The sequence below is a fragment of the Bidens hawaiensis genome, unplaced genomic scaffold (assembly GCF_021521415.1).
Source record: "Bidens hawaiensis isolate Kalapana, Puna unplaced genomic scaffold, B.hawaiensis_p1.1 tig00060249_1, whole genome shotgun sequence".
NCBI classification, from domain to species: domain Eukaryota; kingdom Viridiplantae; phylum Streptophyta; class Magnoliopsida; order Asterales; family Asteraceae; genus Bidens; species Bidens hawaiensis.
The window spans coordinates 1-15,555 of record NW_027500872.1 but is presented as its reverse complement, the minus strand read 5'-3'; the positions used below and the strand labels follow the sequence as shown (position 1 = coordinate 15,555).

The 15,555-nt window shown below is 34.4% G+C and overlaps 1 protein-coding gene and 1 pseudogene across 2 annotated transcripts; one reads left to right on the top strand and one right to left on the bottom strand.

Moving 5' to 3' along the window:
* Positions 1-368: 368 nt before the first annotated feature.
* Positions 369-1,667, bottom strand: LOC143602977 (uncharacterized). Its single transcript, XM_077079923.1, has 6 exons — positions 1,614-1,667; positions 1,495-1,537; positions 1,345-1,429; positions 1,045-1,275; positions 701-968; positions 369-604 (listed from the first exon to the last, which is right to left on the bottom strand). Exons 1-6 carry the CDS (start codon positions 1,665-1,667, stop codon positions 398-400), a joined length of 888 nt encoding a protein of 295 aa, XP_076936038.1. The 3' UTR covers positions 369-397.
* A 7,521-nt stretch (positions 1,668-9,188) lies between these two features.
* Positions 9,189-12,125, top strand: LOC143602979 (putative galacturonosyltransferase 13; annotated as a pseudogene). The gene is made up of 6 exons (XR_013147960.1): positions 9,189-9,468; positions 10,094-10,152; positions 10,241-10,399; positions 10,465-11,059; positions 11,149-11,451; positions 11,539-12,125. The product of XR_013147960.1 is annotated as a putative galacturonosyltransferase 13 (transcript).
* Positions 12,126-15,555: the final 3,430 nt, after the last annotated feature.

The following is a 15,555-nucleotide window of genomic DNA, read 5'->3' as shown; positions in this document are numbered from 1 at the left end:
GGGAGGGTGGGATGTAGGCACACCGTACCTCTATCCACATGGATAAAGAGGTGGCTTCCAGAGAGACCCTTTAGTAGTAGTAGTAGTAATAATAATAATAATAATGAGAGTACAACTCAATTTTGCTTTTCATTAATCCTGTCTTGTGATGCCTTGGAAATTTGAATATCGGTTGCATATATGATTTTGCATTTTTGCATGAATGTTCGCTACAAGCAATGGAAACATGTCACATAAAAGAAAACAAAATGGATTTAAGTAAATTGTATGTTATACAAGAATATAATTTTCAATCCATGGATGAAATACCTAACAAGTTTTCAAGTGGGAAAAAAATCCCTTCAACCGTGGCGTTGATTATAGGCCATCGGGTTCTGTTTATTTATAAGAAAAATAACTATGCACTTAAACTGAACAAATAGACCTTAAGTACAATGGAGAGAGCCAGCTGCAACAGGGTAATTCCAGAAACAATCCAAACCCACTTTTCACCTCCTGAAACTATGTGGTTTCTTAGATTTGACGCCACAAACATTGCCGACATGAATCCCGCAACACCCACAACTACCCACCTTAATATTTCCACTGGAATAATAGACAGACACTGCAATTTAACCCAAACAAAAATCAGATTTCTTGTATAAACCAAACCAAACGAAACCGAATTCTGCTTTTCAAATCATAAAACTCGAGCACTTACCACTGCTGGAATGAAGACAAACAGGGAGTACCCGTAGAGGCAGAGTAGTTGAACAAAACCCAAAGGCACGGAAAAGTACTTAAGAACTACATACAGAGTGACCGGGACAATAATAGCATAGCCGTATAGCACGCAAGCAGACCAGGTCAACAAATGTATGTCATAGTCCCATTCCTTGTGGCGAAACCTGTCTGCAAGATAAGTGACCAACGTACCAATCGAAGCTGATGCAAAGATCAATGTGGTGCATATCCAAAAAGGTCCATACCTGTACCAAGATGTGTGACATTTAACGTCGGGTGATATCAGTAGAAAAATATAACAAAGAGTCAAAGTCGGCTCACAAATCCGGGCTGCCAGCAGTCTTCTCGTTGAAGTCTCCTTTAAAGGGAAAGAGAGAATCTTTAATCCTCTCCAAAATATCCGACGTGTCAACATCGAAGTATGGCTGGTATGCAGTGACTGTAAACGCTTTAACCCAATTAGCAGTTGTTTGCTCTGACGAACCCGATTTTGGACTTGTGAATGTAACTGCATTCACATAGTAACCGTAATCATTTTCCCAAAGCAATACACTATACCAATAGTATTAAACAAAACAATTTCAAATTCAAATTGGATTTCATCTCCCTGATTCGAAATACGAACCATCAGCATCACGTGGCGGCCCTGACCCTCCTGCGATCTTCCCTACTGATGCAGAAGGTGGAAACGTTTGGAGTGCGGAATCTGCAATATATTACGAAATGATTAACCATACAATATTATATAGAATAGAATTACAGCAATGTTACCGTTGAATTTGACGGAGACTTGTCCGGACGGATCGGGTGCGGGCTGAAACAAAATAAAATGAATGTTTGATGATGTATCAGAGTGATAACATGCAATGAATGGAGATGAAATGTCTTACAGGAACAGATGAGGAGGCATTCTGTTTATTAATGTTGGTGTAATTTTCTGACATCATTGTTCCTGCGGACCAGGGATCTGTTAAGGTTAAGCCAATTGATGAAAATGTCCTACGTTGTTGGCAGTATCAAAATGGCAACGACTTTGCAAATTTTGCCATCTCAAACTTACATGAAAGATAAATTTATTGATTCAGTGTGTTGTTTTTTTTTCTTTTTTTAATTTAGTAATAGCATTAAAAATAATTAACGATATTTTTTATTGCATGCAAAACCAAAAACAAATTAAAAAAACGAAAACATAAAACCAACAACGTTAAGTTCGGTTTTTACGAACGTATAAAAATGAAAATTTTAGAATTCGAAATGGTTTTCATAGGTCATTCATATCCATACCGTTTAACTAAAACGCACATTCATATCTAATGTTTTTTCATATTTTAAAAACTCTCACATCTCATTCATCAAATGATCATATTTGTTCGTTTAGTATTATAAACTTGTTCACAAACGGTTCATGAGCGATAACTGAACAGGACATCTTGTTCTTATTAGTTCGTTAAGGAATTGAACTTGTTCATGAACGCTAAAGAACGAAAAAAAAGCAACATTCTTAATCCATCTCTAATAATAATCATAAACGTAATCATCCCCCAGTTGACGTTTTTATTCTGATATAACATCAACACATCACAAATTAGCTTTGTTGTTTTTATTCTGATATAACATCAACACATCACAAATTAGCTTTGTTGCTTTACAAATAAAACCATTAATGAAACGAAACGAATCGAACATAAACAATAACATTATAAATTTAAATGTTAAGTTGGTTATTAGGTTATTACAAATGCAATATTATAAAAACATAGAATAAACCTTTAACTAACAAACGTCAATGAACTAACACATTACCGAACGTAACCCCTGTTCATATTCGTTCATTTAACTAAACGTACAAAATTTTTTGTACATGTTGTTCATCTATTAAACAAACAAACAAACGTAAACGAATTTTCGATAAACAGTTAACGAACTGTTCTCCAATTGTTCGGTTCGTTTATAGCCCGGTAACAAGCGTTGCTCGTCCCCACATCAGACATTTCCGGTGAGTCTTGTCCCAACCAAAACATGCAACCACTCCATTCACATGCAACCACACCAGATCTTGATTCGCCTGGTGTTGACTCGTATTATCCGATTAGCCACGCCTATAATACAAAAACGCTCAAAACGCTCAAGAAAATCGTAAAACGCTCGAAACGGATTTCTTATTTCTAATGTTACGTTTCTGTGATTCAGGAGGTTTACTGTATGTATACATTTAATCCTTACAAAACATAAAGCTTGGTCAAGTTGTATCTTTCTTTGCTTAACTTTTACAAGTATATTTGTTGACTTTAAGTGTTGACTAAGTGCTATTTTCATATGTAACTGTGAGAAAGATATGTAACTGTGGTTGCAGAACAAGTTGTTCCAGTTCTTAATATTCGTTTTAATTGTTTTTTGGTTTTCAATCACTTTGCATCATAGAGTGTTAATTGTCATAAATTAATAGGGATCTTTGTCCCTAAGATGCACCTTTTTGGGTGAGTTATGCAAGTTTTGTTTGCATATATGCATTCTGCAATAAAAAAATATTGCAAGAAGAGATAATTAGTTTAGTAGACCTAAAACAACAACATCATCAAATAGTCATTTCGAATATGCAGAGTGTGAATCTTAAACAACATGTGGATTTGCAAGCATATCCCGGATAATTTGGACCTGATCTGCTGGCAGATGCTTCCCCAAAAAGATACGAAGCCCTACGCGGGTAGCAGATCTTCTAAACTGAGCACTTACTAGATTCACCTCAGCAAAAGTCACTAGCTTCGTGGAATGAAGAGCAGCAAGAGCATCGGCCAGACGTGGTTCCCACTCATTCCAGTCATCATATACATCTATAGGCCCTCTTGCATCAATAGGCTTACTGGACCTAGAAGACTTACTGGAACTGGAACTTCCAGTAGAATGCTGCTTACATGTTCCAAAGACTTTGAAAAGTGACTGCTTTAATTAGTTGCAGTGGTTGATATGATTGTTCTCTACGATGCTTTTCAATCGCCCTAGAAGTTTTCTGCAAACCACAAAATGTATATGAGCTCAAATTTTAGGGAATAATTACTATAAAAGCGATTGACGACAATAACAGAAAGCATAAAACAATGTTGAAATTGAAAGAAAAACTTCAAAAAAAAAAGTGTTAGTTAATATGACCTCCATTTCTAGGTGCAAGTCTTCAAGGGAAGTTCCAAATGTTTGGCATGTGGCAACAGTTTCTTGGGTTATCAATATGTCAAGCTTGAGATCGTGTACCCATCTTTTAGTAAACTTGTCCCAGAAAATTTCAGGCATGTCAGGAGATCCCATGGTATTGTCCGTCCCATCGCAAGCGCTTAGTAAAAGTTTTATGAAGGCGTCACGATTAGCATGACAAGCATCCTACAATAATATATTTTCTTTCAAATGATTTATTATTCAAAATTCTTGTACTCCTAGTGACATCGGATATGTATATTGAAATCTATGGACTTAAATCAAATAAATTTATGAGAACTTACAAACATTGGGTTCGGGATATAATCACACTGCACCTCATCGCGTATGCTTTTCTTTATTATATGAAATCTTGGCCTTTTTATATGTGTCCTCTGTGAAAAGGGAAAAATAAATAAATGTTTACTAGAAATGCTATTGCTCAAAATAAGATGTTATATTTTTTTTACAGAGCCCAAAGATGTGTACTGCTGGGATTAGGGGTGTTCGTGGTCCGGTTTTCGCGGTTTTTATGTCAAACCGTGACCAAACCGTTATTTTGTTGAATTTTTAAACCGAACCAAACCACCGGTTTGGACTTGTTGGGCTTTTACGCGACACATCCAAAGTAAAATATGGTATATGAATAAGTATAGCTGTTAAAAAATTTGAGAATTTAACAAGTTGTTAAAAACATGCTTTCAGTGTCCAAATAAATTAAAGTAACAATGCTATGTAAAAACAATCAAAATTCAAAACTCCCAAATTTGTAGAAAAACAAACTGCAGTGCTAAATTGCTAATGTCATAATACTTTAAGAAATGCAGAAAGCAAAACTAAAGTGTTATGCAATTGGGCTTAGCACATTTTGTTATTCACATATTTCATATGTGCATACAATTTTTAATTTAATTAGGTCGACAATATATATGGGTATATATAATAACAAATAAATATATAATCAAATAATACGGTCCGGTTCGATTTTATACGGTTGGGTATAAACCGTAAACCAAACCGTTCATTACGGTTTGAAACTTTTGAAACCGACCGGCTAAAAGTTAAGAAAAAATACCAACGTTGAAACCAAACCAATGAGCGGTTTCACGGTTTCGAACCAAACCGTGATAACCCCGGGATATCCAGAGGGGGGGGGGGGTGAAGGGTATAGACTATGGAGATGCAGGTGGCAACAATGAAGTCATAATAAGTCGAAATGTGAAATTCAGTATTTCAATGAAGAATGATATGGTTTTTTTGCTTAAACTGAATGATGCAATTTTTTAATTTTGTATTTTATTCAGAGGAGTTATGCATTTGAAAAACTGATTTGAACTGCCAAATCATACGAGGTGAACACCAAAAGTGCAAACCGAATGATAATTTTACATTTGATGAACAACAACAACAGCTTGCATTTGCATTAACAGAGTTACAAGCTGCATTTGATGACCAAGAACAGGTTGATTCAATTTCCTTCGTCAATAATCTTGCATTTGATGAACAGATCGATTCCATTTCGTGAGGATTAGGGTTTTGGAAGAAGAATTGAAAAGGATGAATCAGATAGTAGACATAGGTTGAAATTTTCTAAAGCTTCCAAGAGAAATTCTTTTATAAAGATAGTACGTAAATGCGAAGAGCTTTGTATGCATGACACATAAGCAGACAACCTCTATGGCTGACACGTGTCAAAAGACTCACATTTTAGGGTTGTTCATCGGGTTAACTCGATCGGGTTTCGGGTTAATCGGATCGGGTTTTCCTTAAAAAATATCTAACCAGCAACCTGACTCTATTAAGGTTTGGGTTAGTCGGGTTAACCATGCTACTTTATAATTTTAAGTTATTTTATGTGTTTGTAACTTGTAGGTTGTGAAATTTCTCATTCACTCAATTTACAATTTCTTTTACAAGTAATTATCTTATAATTACATATATAGGTCTGTAAATGAACCGAACGAATATGAACAAATGCATGTTTGTGTTTTTTCATTTAACTTTTATCGAACACGGGCACTTAGTCGAACATATATTTGTGTTCATGTTCTTTAGTTAAAAACTAAACAAGTTCGTGTTCGTTTATGTTCATTCATTTAAAATATAAACGAACAGTTCACGAACATAAATGAACATAATTAAACAAAGATAAACGAACATGAAGGAACATAAATGTGCATACATTAACGAACAAAAACATACATAAATGAACACATTTTAATAAACACAAACAAACAAATATAAAATATATCAAGGTGATAACATTTCTAAATGCGAATAATATTTAATAATTAAAGAACATGAAGGAACGTAAACAAACTTAAATGAACGATCATAAACGAACGTTCACGAACATAGATAAACGAGTGAAACATGTGTTCATATTCGTTCGTTTAATTAAATGAACGCAACATAAATGAACTTTCCGTCGGACATAATAATTAACTACTCTAAAAAGCTTACATTATTGCCTTTATAGTGCTTATTTAGCCTTTTAATCATTGTATTTAAAGTTAAATATCACCACTAATCGGGTTAACCCGAAACCCGACTTTTTTCCAAAAATGAACCCGAAACCCGACCCTATTAACGATTCGGGCTAACCCGAATAACCCGATTAATACTTTTTGACCTTATTGACCCGACCCGAATTTACTTATTCGGGTTCGGGTATTTTGGACACCCCATATATGTGAGTGACATGTATTCAAATTGTTCTTCCTTCCTTTAGGCCACCCGTAGTGGGCGTGGTCTTTGGGCGAAATCCGGTGACGTTGGGCGAGAACACCGCCCCCTCCCCGGGCGAATTGTGGGGTGATAGGGGGTGGGGGGGAAGGTATTTATCAACTGCTTTCATTTTGATTTTATTATTATTATAATGGATTGTGTGTGGTATCTATATATATATGTGTATATATATAATGGGCTACAACACCATTACACCCAAAAAACAAAAACTCATAATTTGAGGACTGGGCACCACATGACGCAAAACATTCATTTTGTAGCTCCTTCGTTACACATAGTCTTATTATATAGGTAGATAGATCTACTGGTTTTTGCATTTGACTCCTCAACTAAATACATAAAGTTTGCAATGGTAAATAAGTCAAAAATTTTCATTTGCTTTTCTTTTGGCCTCTACTAACATATTAAATGGTTTATTAAATATGAGTTATTTGAAATGGTTATTTAAGTCCATGATTTGTGTGTTGTTATAATGTGGACTTGTGAGTATTAAAATGTGATTTAGCCAACATTTTTTAATTGATAACAAGCTCAACTGACTGACTCAATTTGTAAATGTGGGTTTGAACGTCTAAAGTCAATTGAAGGTACATTTATAGATGTTTCAAAACATTAACAAAGATACTTGTGGGACAAGATGCATACCTTAGAACAAAAGAACAGGAATAACAAGACAGGAATCTAATATCAATATATCATCAAGAGGTAGGGCCTTCAAATGGACTTATTGAGCTCTGACATGTGTTTCAAGTTGAAATTTATGAGTTGTAAATAAAGCATGCTTGCTAAGAATGGAATCAAACCATGTGCACTTTACTTTAATAGACACAAATTGTGTGCTCCTGGATTGCCTCTGTCCCACTGATTTCCATTGTGACGAGAAAGACTTTTCTTAGAATTAGAAATGATCGCCTTAGCGGTGAATTTTTTGGCGAAGGGATGATCACGGTCCATTTAGGCCGTTTTTAACGACAGTCTGGACCAAAATGCGAGCTACTTGTTTTGGAGAACAACAAAGCGGATGGGTTGGGTTACTGCCTACCGGTTTGATGCTTTTGACTGTTTGGTTCGAAGATCGTTCATGATTATATATATACATAACTTTATAATTCAAAACTAAAAGAAAATGTAAATGATAATAGTTAAATGACCATATAGGTTTCCACACTTGGTTCTAAGTTCCAAGCTCAACCAATCAATAAACCCAAAAACATCAAAACCGAACCACTTGGATCTTAAAAAATGATTCATTCGATTACAATTGTTTGTTTACACACAGTACAACCTTATAAATAGATGTGTATTATTTGTTTTAGATCACCAACATTTTACAAAGTGAATTTCAAAGGAGAATCTAGAATCTAAATAATAGATTTACCATAAATTAATTACATCATTATTTAGAGAAATTCCAAACCGAATACCAACGTGAGTACAAAAACTCAGATTTTTTCCTTTGGTTATTTAGTAATTAGTAGATTGCGTGTCAAAAAACTACATGGTATGGTAGTTAAATTGTCTATTTAAATTTTAAAATGTGTTATCGTCACCCATAAATGACTTTTCCTTATAAAATACAATATTATACAAGTCTTATCTGACCATTTTTAAAGATATTTAGCTATTATCTAAACTCAGAAATATATCAAACCATGTCAAATAAATACATTTATAATTGTAGGGGTGTGCAAGAAAAAAACCGATCCGGAATCGAAACCAAAAAAATTCAAACCGTAAAAAAATAAACTAAAACAAAAACCGATGGTTTGGTTTTATGTTTTTATAAACTGAACTTATGGTTTGGTTTGATTTTGCACGTTATAAAAACTGAAAACACCAACTGTATCAAATTTCTAAATTTTTATTTTTTAATCTTTAATTTAAGTAATTTACAAGAATCTAATAAATAAAAACTCAAACATACATTATTCACTTAGTTAATAATCAACAAAATTATTTATACTTAAATTCATTATTTTCGGTCAAACTTTCTTTTCGGCCTAAAATTTTCAAGCCCGGTAATAACCGAAACCGAATTAAAACCATAACAAAAACTGAGAATTCAAAACCAAACGATTTCAAAAATCAAAAAACTAATGGTTTTGAGTTTGTTTTTAAATCTAGAACCGTATCGAACCGTACCACAAATAATTCTATTTATAGAGGTGATATCAATGATGATTCATAATTTTATTCAAACTCTGAAAGCGCGTTTGACTAAAATATTATCTTATTATTAAAAAAAGCTCAAAGAAAATATATTAATTTCACGAACAAAAGAAAAGAAGCTTACTATAAAATAAATCGTTCACTCTGTTTCTCTCTCTTGAATACAGAGGAGTTAAATCAGCTCATCATTCAAACAAGTATATATCTGTTCCAATCACATATTCTTCAGCTTTATAAAACCCTAATCCAATCCAATTCAACGCATTGGTGTTTAATTAGATGAATCGCTGTTTTAGTAGATCTGGCTACAATGAGAGCGTGTCGGTGTAGGTTTAATTTGAACAGATTCATCATCGTCGTCGTCGGTGGTGGTGGCGTTACGTGTGTGACAAGTAATTAAATTAAGTGGAGGATCATATGTCATTATGCAGCTACACTTCTCACCTAGTATGAGAAGTGTAGTAGCCATATCAACCACCACCAATGGCTTTATTAATTTCATGAAGATTAAAGTCACTGCTCCTCACATCTCTTACAAAACTCTGTTTCACACCATTCTTATTCTTGCTTTCTTGCTGCCTTTTGTGTTCATTCTCACTGCTCTTGTAACACTTGAAGGTGTCAACAACTGCTCATCATTTGGTACACATTACACTTACTTAATCACTTGTTGATCTACTAACTGTTGTTGCAGATCTTGATGTTTGTTTATTGTTTTTGTTATTGTTGGTTGTCGATATCGACCACACTGATCGGAAAATTAGGCTTTTTATAGATCTTGGTTGGCATTATTATAAATCTGACAACGACACCGATTTTGGATTGATTTCAAGTTTAATTCTTTATTTTGATAATAGTTATTAGCAAGTTGTCATTTTTAGGCATAATGCAAGTTTGGATTACAATCTGGATGGAAATATAGGTAACATAGAACTATGCATAAATCTTTATTACAGACTATGTTTTTTTTTTTTTTGTTAAAGGTCTTTTGTGCCTTTGGATTTACCTGCTTTTTATTTTATCATTATTATTATTTTATAAAATATTTGGAGATGCATGCCTTTCTGTATTTCATGTTCTCTTGTGTGAGCTTTTGGTTAGTTGATGAGTGTTAACTCACTGTACCTACTATCTTACTTTATATGATTGTGTTTTTTGGGTGCTTAGTTTGGACTATATGTTCCCTTAATTAAATGTTATCTGCATCTGCAAGTTTAATGTTGCATGTGACAGACAGTTTTCATTAATTGGTATTTTCATGTCTCAGATTGTTTAGGCAGACGTTTGGGTCCAAAGCTTCTTGGAAGGGGTGATGATCATTCAGGGGTAAATTTGTAAAACTACTGTTATTATTTTTATTTTTATTTTTTAAGTTCATGTCAAGAAATCTGAACATTGTAATTTGGTGAAACAGATGGTTGTTAAAGACTTATACAACATCCTTAATCAAGTAAATAATGAAGAACAAGTTCGAGTTGACCTAAACATTCCTGAGAACTTTACACAACTCGTATCCGAAATGAAAAGCAATGCATACAGTGCCAAAGAATTTGCTATCATAGTGAAAGAAATGGTATGTCAGTTAACTATGTTAATGTTATTTATATGTTTATAATGTTTTGTTAATTAAATTGACAGATGGAGAGAGCTGAGAGGGAGATTAGAGAATCTAAACTTCAAGAATTAATGAACAAACACTTTGCAGCGAGTTCGATTCCAAAGGGCATTCATTGTCTGTCTTTAAGGTTGACTGATGAATATTCATCAAACGCTCACGCAAGGCGACAATTGCCATCACCTGAATTGCTCCCGCTTCTTTCCGACAACTCATATTACCATTTTATACTTCCAACCGACAAAATCTTGGCGGCATCAGTTGTAGTCACTTCTACGGTCCAGTCATCTCTAACACCAGAAAAAATCGTCTTCCATGTGATAACTGATAAAAAAAACGTATGCAGGCATGCACTCATGGTTTGCTTTAAATCCCATCTCTCCTGCCATTATTGAGGTCAAAGGTGTTCATCAGTTTGACTGGTTGACCCGAGACAATGTTCCAGTTCTTGAAGCTGTGGAAAATCATAACGTAATTCAAAATTATTATCATGGAAATCATATATCAAGGACTAAACTTACTGATACTACTACTACAAGATCATTTGCTTCACAATTGCAAGCTAGAAGCCCTAAATACATATCACTGCTTAATCATATTCGAATATATCTCCCAGAGGTAACATAATATATGTCCCTTTTGGTCATTTCACAACATGCAGTGTTGCTGATTTTTTATCTTTTATTTTTAACGCTTATTTTACACAGCTATTCCCGAATCTTGATAAGGTGGTTTTCTTAGACGATGATGTTGTAATTCAACATGATTTATCTCCACTTTGGGAGATTGATCTTAATGGAAAAGTCAACGGAGCGGTCGAAACCTGTAAAGGTGATGATTCATGGGTCATGTCTAAACGGTTCAGAAACTACTTCAATTTTTCTCACCCATTAGTGGCTCAAAATTTGGACCCGAATGAGTGTGCCTGGGCTTATGGGATGAATATCTTTGACTTCAAAGCATGGAGAAAAACCAATATTAGAGAAACATATCATGCATGGCTCAAAGAGGTAAACTTTCGAAACACACAAAATAACCATATGTATGATTTTATTAATGTGTTTTATGTATGTATGAATTTGATATTATTGTTGCAGAATTTGAGGTCGAATTTGACGTTATGGAAACTTGGAACTTTACCACCGGCGCTGATTGCATTTAGGGGTCATGTTCAACCTATTGAACCATCATGGCACATGTTAGGATTAGGGTACCAAAAGAATACTAGCATTGAAAATGTGAAAAAGGCTGCTGTAATTCACTACAATGGTCAATCAAAACCATGGTTACAAATAGGTTACGAGCATCTTCGCCCTTTTTGGTCAAAGTATGTCAACTACTCGAATGAATTTGTCAAAAATTGTCACATCTTGGAGTAATGATTGCCTGTCTTCAAGTGCATAAACAAAAGGATGTGACAATGATATTATAGTTCTTCCATATAGAAGCAATAAACCGGTCAAGCCAGAATTGCAATACAGTTCTTTAAAGGAGTCAGCTGGTGATTACTGGACCAATGACCAGTGTAAAGTAAGAAGATTAATACTTTTGGTATGTAACACAACAATCTATTTATTTGTACATTTTTTCGGCTTTCCCCATATATATTTTAAGCCAATAGGAATTATTCGAGGGGAGCAAAGAACGCCATCTGTCGCTTGTATGAGCCTGAATGCACTACAGAAGAAAGAGACTCTTTATAAGGTTCAAACTTTGGGCTAAAAAATATGATTTTTTGAGTTTAAAGCTCCCATTTTGTTTCTCTTTATAAGATATTATTACATATTTATGTCTGATTTTAGGCAGTACATGGTTGGAATACAGAAATTTGGTTCATCAGGATGAAACATTTATAACATGCAGTATATTCATTTTGATCAAACTTTTATAGTATATATTGTTGCATTCATTTGAAACAAATATAAAGCTGTATCTATAAGAATAATCAAATATGATTGTTTTGTTATTAAATCATCTCTTGATGTTAAGTTGAATTAGCTTTGCCGGTGGCATAGTTAGTGATTGGGATGTGTAGTCAAATCTTACCTAAAAACGAGATTATTTGTTCATAAAATTATTTTCATTTCTGTTCAAAATCATTTTAAGAATTATTTGTAAGATGTATGAGATTTTTTATTATAATCACTTAATCTAATCATTTTGAAATATAACAAGAAGCTATGGCCAAGATTGCTTATTATAATAATAAAGTTAATAATTTATAGATGTCATCTAATACTAACTAAGCTTCTTGCATTCCTTTTATTAAAACCACAAACTTTTTAACTATCAAACCACCCAAATTTTAATACTTTACATTATGATTTTTCATAAATGATTAAAATTAAATGATATAAATAAAGCAGTTAGTACACTGTTATATATGCAACCACTTTAGGCTCTGCTAACTTTAATGGACTTAGTTTTCTACTATATCACTATATAATGAATTAATGAAATGTATATATGAAAATCGGATGAATGAAATCATTCTCTCTCTATTCATCTCATGTTGTCCCATTAAGATTGATTTTGAAATTGCATCTTGATCTAAGTCCCTCGATCTCTACTCTTTTCTCCATCCGTTTCTTGTTCATAAGATTTTTGAAGAATTCTCTCAACTTTCACAAGTAATTGTGAAAAAAAAAATAAAAATTGTAAACAGTAACAAACTTTACGATACTTTCTTTTAAGTAGTTCAGTTTAACTATAAAAGTAACATAATGTTATATTTTATTTTGCGATAATAATAAAGTTTGAGTTAGTTTAATGGATTAATTCTTTGTAAATTTATCTATTCCAAAATTAAAAATAAATAAGAGCATTTACAACAAGCCCTCTATATTTATGTGAAAGAGTTGTCTATATTGTATAAAGTAGTTGTGAGTGAATGAGAAATAAAAATATGACAGAATTACAGAAATTATCCTTTATGTTTATATCAAATTTCAGTAGTTGTCATTTATCTTTAAAAGTATCATAATTTGTACTTTACGTTACTAAATGTTACGTCGTTTGTCCTTTTGACCTAACTCAGTTAGTTTTTCTCGTTAAGTTAGGTCATTGCGCTGCACATGAGGGCAAATTCGTCAATTTACCTATTTATATATAAACATTTTAATAAACAAGAAAAAACAATTAAATATATATTTAATTAAACCCAACCCACCCCCGTCTCCCCCTTCATCCTCCCTACCTCAGCTGCCTGCCACCGCCTCTCCAGCGAGCCGCCGCCGCCGCCGTCTTCTCCGACGAGGAAAACCATCTCCACTCCCACTAGAAACCATCTCCACCACTCTCAGCCGGCTCAATAGCCCTATCAATGTGCATCGTGAAGTTCAAACGCGTTTAAATCCAATCCACCTAAAAACCCAAATGAAGCAAATTACAACAAAAACCTGTTCAACCTTCAAAACCCCTAAAATTAGATAACCCAACCCAACATCAAATTCTCATCAATACGGTCAGAGTCAAGTAAATTAAATCCAACTCACGTATAATCAAGTGGTCACATACCAAACCCTTAAATTAATTGCAAAAACAAACCGAAACCAAAAAGTTAAGAAAACGAAGCAAACCAGAGCATGACATAGATTGACGGTGGTACAGGCCACGGCGGGAGAACATATGCGGCGGTATTGTTGATGTTGGAACTGGAGAATTTGATGTTGATGTTGGGTTATCGTGAAGTTCAAACCCGTTTAAACCTAATCCACTTAAAACACGATGTTGCGGTATTGTTGATGGTGGTTTATGTTGGGAGTGGAGATAGTTTTCGTCGTCGGAGAAGACGGCGGCGGCGGTGGCTCGCCGGAGAGGCGGTGGCAGGCAGGGAGGGAGAAGGGGGGACGGGGGTGGGTTGGGTTTAATTAAATATATATTTAATTTGTTTTTTTTGTTTATTAAAATGTTTATAAATAAATAGGTAAATTGACGAATTTGCCCTCATGTGCAGCGCACATGACCTAACTTAACGAGAAAAAACTAACTGAGTTAGCCAAAAGGACAAACGACGTAACATTTAGTAACGTAAAGTACAAATTATGATACTTTTAAAGATAAAGGACAACTACTGAAATTTGGTACAAACATAAAGGACAATTTCTGTAATTCTGTCTAAAAATATTATTGTTCATGAATAAATTTGAATAAACAATATTCACCCTCTATAATTTTTTTAATGTTTATTGAGAGATAATAATAAAAGTATAAAAAAAATATTATTTAACTGAAAATGAGAAAGAAATAGTGTTTTTTTCATGTGTAATTACTAATTAGACTCAACAGTGTGTGCTTCCAACGGAGCGGTAATAGGGGCGGTGAAGGAGGGAACATCGTGTCGGGGCTTAATTGGGGGAGGGAAAGGCGTGTGTGGGGGGGGGGGGGGATTGTAACATCCCTAAAATTTTAATCCAAATTTGACAACTAAGTAAAGTTGAAGGATCAAAATTTCCTAAATTAAGTATCGGGAAAATTTAAATAAAGAAAACAAAAATCATTCTATAAGGAAATATTCATTAAACAAAGTTATCTTATGTTAAGGATATGGAATAAGGAAATTTCATCCCACATGGAAAGATGTAAGAAAGGGGAAGCATTTCGCATGGGTATAAATAAAGAAAATTGAATACATCCCACATGGAAAGTGGTAAATAAATGAAAGCTCTTTATAAGGAAGAGATTTCCATAATAATATTCTTATATACCTAGCATGCACCCAATGGTCCTAGCGGAGGGTGCGAAGCACCCGACGCGCACAGCGCACGGGCTCGGACGTTGGACGCAATGTGGCGCTTTAATGGCGCACTTTGCACTTCGCATCGCCAAGAGCCGCCTTAGTATTTTTGGACAACGAGAATTAGACTAGAAAATACAAGCTATCAAAGACAAGAGACTAAAAGTGAAAAATAATATTCAGGGACTCATCGCGCTACGCGATGAGTTCAAGAAAATGGCCATCGCGTACCGCGATGGGCCGTGATGACTCAGGGACACGTGTCACACTCTGGTGACACGTGGCAGCATGGAAGGCCACTTGGCGCCCATGCAAAAATGGCGGCGTCGCGGTACGCGACGGCCGACGAAGAGGACCCATCGTGTACCGCGATGGGATC